General features: G+C 37.6%; 1 protein-coding gene across 1 annotated transcript in view; it reads right to left on the bottom strand.

Moving 5' to 3' along the window:
* Positions 1-5,742: 5,742 nt before the first annotated feature.
* TOR1AIP1 (torsin A interacting protein 1) overlaps positions 5,743-13,396 on the bottom strand; it is a 54,596-nt gene continuing 46,942 nt past the window's right edge. The window contains exon 10 of the mRNA XM_006887733.1: positions 5,743-6,530. Coding sequence (XP_006887795.1) covers positions 5,743-6,530 — 788 coding nt within the window. The remainder of the gene's footprint in view (positions 6,531-13,396) is intronic.

Below are 13,396 nucleotides of genomic sequence, written 5' to 3'. Positions count from 1 at the left end.
GTTACCTTTATATTTATACACACACATACATTTATATGAAGCTCTTTATAGATTTAAGATGTATCGAGTTGTTCCTTAAGTTTATCTTCCCATTTTTTGTCTGACTTCAGAAAACTGCCCCCCCCCCATTTTCATCCCATGGCACTTACTATAGGCATTTATGTTTGTATCACATCTTTTTCTTAGGGAGTATCCTACATTAAGTCAAGATTCTCAGCCTCAGGATTTAAATCACAAGGTGGTGGTTGTTGTTAGGTGCCATTCAGTGGATTACAACTCACAGTGAACAATGGATAGGAACCTTGCCCTATCCTGTGCCATCCTCAACATCTCTCGTGTACTTGAGCCCACCTCTATAGTCAGTGTCACTCCATCTCATCGTAGGTCTTCTTTTCATTTGCTGACCCTCAACCTTTCCAAGCACGATGCTCTTTTCCAAGGACTGGCCCCTCTTAACAACATACCCAAAATAAGTGAGATGAAGCTTCAATATCCATGCTTCCAGGAGCACTGTGGCTATACTTTATCCAGGACAGAACTGTTCACTTTTTTGGCAGCCCATGAGATATTCAGTATTCTTCAATACCACCACCCAAAGATATTCTATCATCCTTAGTTTCTAGCTTTCAGATTGTCCAACTTTCAAATGCTTACCAAGTAATTGAAAAAAAATATTATTTGACCCATATATACTTTACTCTCTGCTGTTTTTGTTGTTGTTAAGTGCCATTGAGTCAAGTATGACTCGCAGCAACCCTATGAACAAAAGACCTGAACCATGGTCTATCCTGTGCCATCCTCCCACTTCCTGACAGACAAGCACCGTGTCAATCCACCTACTTGAGGTCCACCTACCTCTCCTTCGCCAACCCTCCACCCTTCCCAGTATCATGTCCCTTTCTAAGGAATAGCCCATCTTAGCAACAAGCCCAAAGTATGTGAGGCCTCATCATTCTTGCCTCCAGAGAGCACTCCAGCTGCATCTTCTCCAAGACATGTTTGTTCTCTTGACTGTCCATGGGATGTTCAGTGCTCTTCTCCAACACCACAGCTCAAAGGTTCCAGTTCTTTCTGTCATCCTTGTTCATTGTCCAGCTCTCAGATGCATAACTAGTAATCAGAAAGACTATGGCCTGAATCAGACTCACCTTAGACCTCAAACTGACATCATTACTCCTCAATAACTTAGAGAGGTCCCTAACTGCAGATTTTCCCATTGCAATGCGTCTTCGTATTTCTTGACTGCTGGTACCAAGGGTGTTAATTGTGGATCCAAGCAAAATGATGCTGTTGACAGTTTCAATCTCCTCTCCATCCACTGTGATATTGCCTATCAGTTCAGTGTTAAGAATCTTTGTTTTCTTGACAGTGAGATGCAATCCATACCAAACGGCTGCATCCCTTGATCTTCTAGAAGTACTTCAAGTCCTCCTCACTTTCAGCGAGCAAAATTGTGGAAGAGGTTCACAAGTAAACTTGTTTACTCAGTGTTACAGAGCAGGAATTGTCTTGAGGGTAGCGAATTTTAACCATATAGAAAAGTGTAAGCAAGCTTTCTATCTCTTCTAAGAAAGCTCAAATTTCAAGGCTCATTGGAAAGACTTCATATCCCAATCTTGTGTCTTAAAAATTCACTTTCCACTGTTGTTGTTTGGTGCCATCAAATTGAGAAAGACTCACAGGGATCTTCTCAACAGTCAACCTTAAACCTGCTCTATCCTGTGCCAACCTCACTATCTCTTAACCACTCAAGCTCCTTGCTGAAGTAACTGGGTCAATTAATCTTATTAGGGGTTTTTCTCTCCTTTGTGAGTCCCTCATCTTTCTAAGCATGACATCCCTCAACAATGAATAACTTCGCCTAGCTACAGATCTGAAGAGTGAAAGACGAAGCTTCACAATCATTGCCCCCAAGGAACACTCTGGTTGCACCATTCACTAGTGGACCTTTTATTAATCATATTTCCTTCCACCAGATCTTTATGTGAATTAAACCAGCTTTCCTTCTACCACCTGGTCACAGGCACACATAGTTCCTGTTCTGTTTCCTTATTAATTGCGCTGGCTGTCAAGTAGCATTCAACTCTCAGTGACTTTGTTGTTGTTACATGTCATCTAGTTGAGTACGACTCATAATGACCCTATGAACAAAAAAATCTGAACCTAGTCCTGTCCTGCACCATCCTCACACCTCCTGACACACACTGTGTGTCAGTGACCTTATAGCAGAGAATTGTCCTGTCAGAGTTCCTAAATTTTTATCCTTGTATGAATAGATCATAAAGTCTTTTTTTTTCCCCAAGAGCTGCGAGTTGATTCCAAACATCAGCCTTTCAAGTATCAAACTATTATACCAAGTATATATTAACAAAATTCTCCCACTCTCAAAACGGAGTTGTGGTGGCTTAGTGGCAAGGAACTGCACTAATGCAAAGCTATGCAGTTCGAATCTACCAGCTGCTCTATGGGATAAAGATGGACAATCTTCCACGAGCAATTTACCACCTCTGAAAGGCCACTGGAGGGTCACCTATGGGTCAGTTCTGACTTGATGGTAAACAACAACTGCCTCTCCAAAGGCATATGGTAATAGTGTTCTAACTGCTGTTACAGGAACATTAGATAAAAGCATAAAGATAGAGGATTGAGCCAGAATTAGGAAAAATAATTCAGTGAAATTTCTGCCAAAAAAACCCCAGGTCTTAAGAACAGTTAAGAGCTAGCAGAGCATGAGATTGAGAGGGAAATGGGCAACAACCTCAAGTCTTCCAGAAGTGTCTAATAATGTGCCAAATATAGGAAACACTATGTTTAAGTAATTTTAAGACTTTATTATGGTTAAAGTGTAGCAAATTGCATTAGTAATCCAAAATGAGGTGTTGGCAATTCAAATCCACTAGTGACTCCTCCGGAGAAAGGCAGGCATTCTCCTCCTCTTACATTTTTCAGCCCCAAAACCAGATGTGGAGGGTCTCTGAGTTGGAATTGACTCAACAGCCTCAAGTCTGAGTGAGTTTAGAAAGTATAGAGTGTGAGGGATTTCTACTCTTTATGCTCAGGTGATGGCCTGAATTTTCAGACTGTTCCAAAGTGAAAATAGGCACTTCTCTGAATCTGAAATAGGATGGCAGGCAGGATCTTTCTCTTCTAGGACATGACAGCCCTGTTTGGTTTTCTCAGCTGAGCACTCAACATCATCCCAGGTGGCTAACGACAATACTCTTTTCCTTATTGAAATATCTTTGGTCTTGATAATGACACTTTCACAGAAAGGTCTAAAAATAGTCTATCCCCTTTATATCAATCATTCAGTGAAGGCTGTCTGCTTACATTAACAACACAAAGGCTACTTTACTAAGATGCAAGTATGCAAGGATTCTATTATTTGTATAACTTTAGCCATTAACTAAATGGTACAAGCTATGCAAATCCTTTCATTTCCACAGGTCTCACTGCAGAAGGAATAAGTTTACTCTCAATCTTTATTTTGAAGATAATAAGTTTAGAAAACTTCTTCAAAGACATGAAAGTAATAATTAAAAGAAGGGACACTGTGTTTTCAAAAATGTCTAAGATCAGTACTGTACTGTGGTTTTCCCTCGGCCATTGCTGCTATCTAAAACTATGACAATATCTAGAGACTATACTTTCAGTTTTCAAGTTAGTGATCTGGGAAATTTTCCCATCTGAAAAATTACAACGTCACAATTAGAAAATGAAAGAGTTTTGAGCAGTAACTATAAAAAAATACAGATGCCCTTGACTCTTTATGTTCTTCTTTAGCAAAGAAAAAGTTAACTTTTTGTACAGATGTGTGTATGTGTGTGTGTATTGAGGTGCTACTGGGAAAAAAGTCTTAAAAAGCTGCTTTGGGGGAAAAAAGCTGCCTTGAAAGTGGTAATAAAATAAAGTTTGGGAAATGCTGCTCTAGAGATTTTCTTGTCAAATCTTTTATATCTGAAGTACATAAAATTCACTGTCAACTAAGCATGGGAAGACTGAAACAAATACAATTTTAGTAGTAATTCAAAATCTCTGAATGAAATGGAAAATGATGGCTGTTCCATTTTTAGTCAATGCATTTATGGATGGCTCCAGTTCTCCAGCCTTCATCATTCCTAGCAGAAGTTATGGAAATTATTCAAGTGTAAAGAAAAATGCTTCTTGAATAATTAAAAAAATTGTGACCAATTAAATTTACAACACATACAAAGAGTACAAATCAAGAAGGCAAATTTATTTAAATTACTAAAATAGCTTTTAAAGTAGTTTACAGTTTGGTGGCTGTATTATTTTTCCTGAAAGATATAGTTACTTGAAAATTATTTTGGTCAGTTAAGCCTTCAATAAAAACTTTTGCTTCTCCATATAATATGTTTGCATAAAATAAGCTTTTTAAAAACTACTGTTTTAGAATCTTTTATAAAATAAACCATATGATCTGATTTTTCATAGGAACAAATTATAATAAGGGGTGAAAATGAATGAACATGTACTGTTCTAGTGTACAGAAATTGGACCTCTCTCCACTTATTGGTGGTGGGACCCTTAAGAAATAATCAATGACATCAAGGACTGGCTCTGTATACTATAAACAATATTTGTCTTTAAAGGTTTATGGATCAAAAAAACACAGGAGGTATATGTAGAATTATATGATCCTAAAAATGCCAATGGAATTGACAGATGAGAAAGCTCAGTTACAGGTGCAAAGTTACAAAATGAAATACAGCAGTACAGAAATAATGTATTGTAACATTCTTTATAAGTGGTAAAGTTTACTTTCTTTTTGGCTTGAGGCACTCAACTATAACTCATCATGTGCATAGTAAATCTTTGTATCTGCCGTGGAGCACCTTCTTAAAGGACTCACAATGCAGTAAGAGGACACGGAGAAAATCAAATCCTCCAGTCGCCTGTGAAAGCTGATTAGCAGGTGCTTGACCAATTCCTGAAATCTTACTCAAAAGTTTCCAGATATGCCCAAACTGAATTTACTCACTCTTACCAGTCAAATAAGCAAATATACTAAGCTTCATGATATATATGCCTGAAAAATTCTTGGGAAAACCAAGAATTATTTTAAAGGGTGAAAAAAAGGGGACATATTAAAAATCCAAACACAATTCAGTGAGACAACAGAGTCCATATATCTCTATCTGACTCATCTAGGTCTTAGTAGATTATTATGAAGAATTTTTTTTCTCCCCTTTGAATAATTTCTCTTTTAACCCTTGCCTCCTGCTCTCCAATGATAAAAAAATAAGTCCAAACAAATATCCAAATGATCCTTCATTACTTTTGTAATTATAAGCAATGACCAAAGAACTCAAATTTTGGGAAAAGATGAAAAAAAAATCCACAGTTGCATTTAGGAAGCTGCCTTACTAAGTAACTCAATAAACTTTATGAAAATTTCAAATTAAGGAATTTGGAGGATTCACAGGAAAGCTTAATCTCTCCCAATGGTCATGCTCTATCAATAATGATCCAACTCAAAATCTAAATCAGGCCTCTATGGGAGGATATTCTTAACACAGCTCTCAGTTGAAACAGAAATGATTCTCTCAAAAACCAGATAATCAGGTTGGATAAATTATTTAGATGTTCCATGTTTACATAAGAACTTAATTCCCTTTAAAAAGAAACCAGTTCTTTCAAAAAGAGCTCTGAATCCTGTCTCTGGTTAGAAAGTCTGAATCTTCACAGAACTTGAGACATGATTTTCTTTTCTCTCACCCGTTACAAACAGATGCCCCTTTTCAAGGCATTTTCAGGTTGCACAGGGAGAACTAAGTGAGAAATACGGCTCCAGAGACCACTCAATTTGTCTGGGTCCATGTGATTGTAAGAGCTTGGTGTGTCAGAGCTGGTGAACTTGACTCTGAGGAAATCTCTCACTTTTTCTTCAATTTCCTTGAGGCCTAGACTGGTTCCAAGTGTCTCCTCTTCCAGCAGGACAGTCAGGACTAAGGCTACATCTTTGAAGGCTGCATTCTCATGGTCACAATACTTGTAGAAGATCAGAGTCGAGCCGGCAGGCAGGGACTCGAAGCGGTGCACCACGGCTGCGTTCTGGCCATTTTGGAACCCACTGCTCAGTTCCTTATCTACCTCCTCTTTGACAGTGTCACTGTCTTGAGCAGCTTTGCCTGCCCCGTCAATCCGGATGGCACGGACACTACGGAAGGAAGAATAGGCATCAGCAATTTGTTCGCTCAGACACTTAAGAGCTTCTTCAGCATCTCGGGCCGCAGTGAGCAGTAAGATAGCGGGCTGAGGCCGAGGATGGGAGCTATTCAGATGTTTTTCCAGGAATGTGACGCTTCTTTTCCACAACTTCTCATCTTGACCTTGGTACTTAGTCATAAGTTGTCTCATCTGGTTCTGGAATTCTTTTACAGCAGTGGTTTCCGCCTCGGGCGTGTATCTGGACCAAAAAATCCCTACAGCCAAAGCAGCTATCAGGAAAAGCAGCAGCCACCGCTTTATCTTGCCAAAACTTGTAGTTCTGGGTTGTCCCCTCACTTCTGTTAAAGAAAGAAAAGACAGATCTGATTATTATTTTCTTAGATTCAAAGGAGAGTGACTAAAAGGATAGTAATCATTATAAGTATTATCGTTAGGTACCATTGAACCGAGTATAACTCATAGCAACCCTATGAACAACAAATCTGAACCCTGTCCTTTCCTGTGCCAACTTCATTATCTCTAACACCCGTGAGCCCATTGCAGCAGTCACTGTATCAATCCATCTAGCTGCGAGTTTTCCTCTCTTTTGCTGACCTGTCACCTTTCTTAGCATGATGCCCCTTTCCAAGGATGCCTCTCCTAGCCGCATGACCAAAATGGTGAGATGAAGTTTTGCCATTAGGTAAAAGAAAAAGGAATTTAAAAAGAGAATAGATAAAATAAAGTATTCTATAAACAAATAATTTCTTACATTCCTTCAGAAAAATCTTACACTACAGGCTTATGTTTGTAACTATGCACGTATCTCTTTGGAAATAAAACTGCAAAATTGCTTTCTCTGTTAAAAAGAATTTAAAGCATACTAAATAGTATAAGTAAGTTAGAAATAATACAGTTTGTTGTTGTTGCATACCATCAATTCGGAAATGACCCACAGCTGACCCTCTAGAGGGTTTTCATTCACATAGGAGGTAGATTTCCCATCCTTCTCCCAAATACAGTTTATAAAGTACAATTACTACTACCACTACCACCACAGAATTGGGGAAGAAACAATATTACTAGATGATGATTTATAAAATACTTTTCAATTTAGAATATTAGCAGTTTACATAACTAATTATCCAAGATAGAATGTTTCTGAGATACAAATGATACAAGTAATATTTTTTCCCTTTTTTTTTAACATTCTAGTTTTATTTGATCTAAATATATCAATACTGGTCAGCAGTTAGTTGTGAAGGAAAAAATTTAAGTTTTAGGTTATAGGCCTAAAGAAAATTAAACTCTTTGAAACCTGACAAACCAAAGTTGAAAATATATATACTATTTTTTCTCCACATGTTTAAGCATCATCACATATGAAGGAAAAAAATCCCCAATTTACATCAATGTAAATCCTCCTCCTTGAAATATAAAAGAAAAAACAGAGCTCCACTATAATTATAGGACAACCAAAGCTGGTTTTTTTTTTGTAACATAAAACTATCAACAAAGTTCTGACCTAGGAATAAATATATGAAATGAAATCTCACAGTTTAAGATCAGGAACTAACCAAACCACACACGTATTTTCATTAAGAAACCATTACTAATGCCTTCTCTAAGGTCTGGAAATTAAAGCAATTATGAACTTCTACAGGTATTAATTTTTAAATAGCGTGAGTATGTTGAATATAAAAATGTATAACACCAACAATTTTATGTTTTGCTTTGGTCGAACTTGGTGTATTTTCATCACCCATCAGTTATTTGTGAGGGTGTTTATCCGATATGAATATTGTTTCATGTTTGTATGGGAAAATTGTAACTAAACATTTCATTGTCCCCAGTCTGTAAAAGAACCACAATTCTATTGCTTTGTCTTGCTTATAGTCATTAAATCATTACTTTTGCAAAAAAAAACCAAAAAACCATTAATAGTGAAATATTGCAAAAATAAAAATTAAGCACATGGTCTATTAGCATACTTCATAATTCACAAAAAAGGAAATTAGCATTCCTGTAGTAAAGTTTATTTACAAACATAAGCAGAATGCTACATATTCAGAGTTTGAGCTATTCCTTTTTTTTTTGTGGTACCAAGAATGGGGTTATTTGGGAAATATGTTGGAGAGTGGGGGAGGCAAAGAATATCACCCAATGCAAATCCAAGTTTTAGCCAAGTAGTCACAAGGCACAATTCCTCAATTAGTCCTGCCTCCAGTTTCAATTCAGCAGTCAAATTAAAATCATCCAGCAAGATTTTGTATCAGCAAAACCTGTAACTGTGGCCAGCACAAATGCAAAAAACTTCAAGTCACACCTTGCCACTTTCTTCACAATGCCACAGTCTGTCCACCACCATTACTAGGGTTTTGACATGAATATCTAACTTACAACAGGTTCTTGCTGTAGTCTTCTTCAAGTCTTGCCACCACAAGTCTTGGCATTCAGTGTGGAAAGAAGCACTCTCTCTATCTTATCCTGGTCCCATAGCTTTTGATAATTTGCAAGACCATGTGTCTGCAGTTAAGTAGCTGGAGACCAGAAGGGGTTTAATGTAAGGTCTTTAAAAAAAAGCCAACTTTAGGTTACATTGCATGACCCTCCACCTTTCCAAGTGTGATGTCCTTCTCCAAGGAATAGTCTGTCCTAGCAACATGTCCAAAGTATGAGACAAAGCTTCACCATCTTTGACACCAAGGAGCACATTGCCTGCACTTTCTCCAAGATATAGCTAATTGTTCTTTGGGCAGTCCATGGGATATTCAGTATACTTCTCCAACACCATCAATTCTCAAATGCTCAAAGGCATCAATTCTTCTATCAGTCATTCTCCAGCTCTCAGATGCATAGCAAATGATCGGAAAGTACTTTCATCCTCAAACTGACATCACTACTCCTTGACAGTTTGGAGCTTTCCCTGGTTACAGACTTTCTCTGGGCAATATGTTTCCTGAATTCTTGACTGTTGGTACCAACAGTGTAGAATGTGAATCCAAGCAAGGACAATTTCAATATTTTCTCCATCTATCATGATGTTGCCTACATGGTCAGTGGTAAGAATTTTTTTGACGCTGAGATGCAACCCATACTGAAGCCTGCATTCTTTGATCTTCTACAACAAGAGTTTCAAATCTTCCTCACTTTGAGCAAGGAAAGTTGTGTCATCTGCATAATATAAGTTATTGATGAGTCAGTTTGAGCTATTCTTCAGAGGCTAGACTTCTTAAAACACTCCTTATCAGTTTCAGGGATGAACTGATCCTTATTTCTTAAGCAGCTGGTGTCTTACTATAAAGAAGGGTGCAGCACATCCAGACCCAAAGTACACAGTCATAAAAATTAACACCTGATACTTGTTTTCCCCTGAAAAAGGCCAATTCTTCCCTGGGCCCTCCTCAGAGCAGCTTCTATGGATCACACAGGTACTAAACCTTCAGACGCTCTGCGTCACAAAGATGGAGGGTGGAAGAAATGGAGAAACCAACTCCTACTATCATGACCTTGTTGCCTCGTCTGTAAGTTTTCTTATACTGTAATAGCGAGCTGCCTCTTTAGATTACTTGTACCAGTGACTATCTTTTTGTGGCATGCAAGTTAACACTTGAAATTTTTTGTAACTCAAGATTAGTAATGGCAATAAAAATGGTATCAGTTTTATTTATCTAGTGCTTTTCAGTGATTAGAATAATTTTCTCACAATAGAATTAATTTAACTAGTCAATAATACTATAGAAACAATTATCACTTTTAACGTTCTACTACAGAGTAGATGAAAAATGTGGAGACTGGTGGAACCTCCAAGACTACAGCTGGATGTCACCCTTAGTGACTAGAACTCAGTCCCATGTCTCAGCTTTCACCAAAACAACACACAGGCCTATTAGCTGAACAGCAACACAAAGGAGGTACTCACCCCTTAAAATACTCAAACATATACAATCAAAAGAACAGCTTTTGCCCAAGGAGAAAACTCAGATAGCAGGATTAATGGAAACGAGAATTAAAGTGAGGAGGCTGGAAGTGTGTAATTACATCATGAGCATAATTAAGATCATAAACCAAAATATGCAAAAATGGTTGAATGAAATGAAATTTATTAGGCAAACACATGCTCAACTCACAATGATAAGTACAATTGTTTCTTTAATTTCCTTTTTTTGGGGGGGGGTGTTTATTCCCCAAGTTTAGAAACCCAACTACTTTTTGTATATTTACTTTACAGACTAATAGAATAGAATAAAAAGTTGTGGGTTTTGGTATTTTTACAATGTGTCTTAATAAACATTTAATATCTAGGAAATATAAAGAACCCTTATAACAAATAGTCAAACTACTCAAGCAAAAAATTATAGTTAAGGGAATATGATGAAATTTTTACATGTGCTTTATTGATTATGCAAAGGCATTTGGCTGTGTGGCTCATACAAATTACAGCTAACATTGAGAAGAATAGAAATCCCAGAACATTTAATTGTGCTCATGTGAAAGCTATACCTAGACCAAGAAGGGAATATTACAGGCTTAAAATCAGAAAAGGTGTGTGTCAGGGTTGGATCCTTTCTCCCTATCTATTCATTCTATATAGTGAACAAATTAATCGTGAAGCTGGACTGTAAGAGGAATGTGGCATCAGAATCAGAGGAAGACTTATCAACAACATGCATTATGCAGATGATACAACCTTGCTTGCTGACAGTGAAGAGAACCTGAAACACTTATTGCAGAAGATCAAAGGTCTTCAATACGGGCCACATCTCAACATCAAAAAAACAGTAGTCCTCTGTGGAGCAATGAGTTAAGGATTGGGGTGCCCACAAAAAGGTCATTAGTTCAAATCTACCAGCTGGTTTCTGGGAGGCAGAGATGACAAAAAAACAGTAAGCTTCACCACTGGACCAATAAGCAACATTATGATAAATGGAGAAAAGATGAAGTTTTCAATGATTTCATTTTACTCTGATACATAACCAACACCCATGGTCAAAACCCAGCAGTCAAGAAGTCAAAAGACATATTGCATTGTGGAAATTTACTGTCAAGGACCTCTCCAAAGTTCTAAAGAGCAAGCATGTCAGTTTAAAGACTAAGGTGTGCCTCATCAAGCCATGGTATTTTCCATAGCTTGCTATGTGTCTGAAAATTGGACCATGAATAAGGATGACAGAAGAATTGATGCTTTCGAATTGTGCTGTTGGCACCGAGTATTAAATATGCCATGGACTGTTAAAAGACCTCCCCCCGAAAAAAATCTGTCTTGAAAAAAGTATAGCCACAGTGATTATTAAAGGAAAGGGCGGTAAAATTTGGTCTCCTTACATATTTTCAAGAGGACACAGTCCTTGAAGAGAGACATTATGCTGGGAAAGGTAGAGGGTTAGTGACTGTGAGGAAGATCTTAACGAGATGGACTGACACAGTGATAAGCACGATGGGTTTGAGCATGACAGAGATCATGATAGTGCAGGACAGGGCAAGGTTCAGATGAGTTCTTCACAGGGTCACTATGGGTGATAGTTGACTCGATAGCACCTAGCAACAAGAAGGAGGTTATGATAAGAAAACAAAACAGACGACAAACAAAACACCATAGAAAACAAGTACTGGCAAATGTATAGAAAAACTGCACCCCTTATGCCTTGTTCATAGGAATGTAGAATGGTACAGCTGGTACAGAAAACAATGTGGCAGTTCTTACAAAAGATAAAGAATTGCCATATGGCTCAGCAATTCCACTCCCCAAAGCACATCCAATCATGATGTCATATTATGGATCAAGGCACGGGTGCTAAATTAAATTCCGAGAGTCACTGTAGGTTTCACTTTTATACATTAAAGAAAAGAAAAAAAGGCCAGTTTCACGCAAGAAGACCTTTCACAAAATAGTTGAAATCTTCTCTTATTAAATCTCAGTCTTTAAGTGTAAATTTGTTGAGGATTGAATCAGGTCCCCCTAAAAGATATGCTGAAATCCTAATCTTTTGCATTGGTGAAGATGACATTTGACCTTGTTTGAGGAATGAGGGTTTTGGGGTTTTTTTGGTAAATGTCATTGGTAACAAGGTTGCTAAAAAATTCCAAAAAATACCCAAAACAAAAAACAAATACCAAAAAACAAACTCATTGCGGCTAAGTCGGAACCAACACATAACTGACCTTCCTATTCCCCTTTTTTCTCTCTCAAAGCATCTGGTGGATAGGAATCTCTACATAATCCACCACCAGGACACCTTTATAAGAGTTGAGCGGGTCCCAATTCTAATAACCCCTGAATAGCATTCTATAAAAGAGAAAGACAAAGATGAAAAGAATTATAGACACAGGGAGGAAGATGGCATTGCAGATCAGTCTACAAACCAAGGAAGCCAAAAACAGGGCTACAGATACTGAAACTGATCTTCCTCAAGAGCCAGCAGAACCAAGGGAGAGCAGCAGCTTCCTGAAGCCCCAGTTTTGGACCTTCAATCTTTTATTTAGTCTGTGAGAAAATAAGTTTCTGTTCTTTAAAGCCATCCACTTTGTGTTATTTTATTCTTTCTCCCCCGCCCTCCCCGCAGCAGCCCTAGGAGACTAAAACATCCTTAAAATAATCTGTGTAAAGAAATGGGAAGTGCATCTAAAGTACTTCAGCTGCATACTACACTACAGAGGTTCTGAGGAAAAGAACTTTGTGTGACTGAGTGTTAAACTGGTTGCTTTTTTTTTTTTTTTAAATGGAATATCATCTTCACTTAAAACAAGTGACAGACTATGGTTATTTAGACTTATATACATTTAACAGTGACCCTATTAAATGTTACCAATTATAAAAGTCAAGTATACAAATGAAAATTCAAATACAGGAAACATGTAATCTGTCAATAAGTGTTTATGATTTCTTTTTTCTTTTCACATTGGGTAGTACATTAGCAAACGTGATCTGAAATTTTACCAGGAATTTGGAAGGTCTTTGTTATGTAGAGAAGCAATATTTTCAAATGATCAATGTATGACATGCTCTTCAAATTATAAGGGAGAGTGACTCTGAGAAGATTGGGAATCCTAGAACACTTGATCGTGCTAATGCGAAACCTGTATTTGGACCAAGAGGCAGTTGGGATATTGTAGCTGATGTTAGACGGATCTTGGCTGAAAGCAGGGAATACCAGAAGAATGTATATCTGTGTTTCATTGATTAGGAAAAGGCATTTGACTGTGTGGATCATAACAAACTGTGGCT

Source organism: Elephantulus edwardii, unplaced genomic scaffold (assembly GCF_000299155.1).
Source record: "Elephantulus edwardii isolate Elephantulus edwardi_28Jun2011 unplaced genomic scaffold, EleEdw1.0 scaffold00061, whole genome shotgun sequence".
Classification (NCBI taxonomy): domain Eukaryota; kingdom Metazoa; phylum Chordata; class Mammalia; order Macroscelidea; family Macroscelididae; genus Elephantulus; species Elephantulus edwardii.
This window is presented reverse-complemented; position numbering and strand designations above follow the sequence as displayed.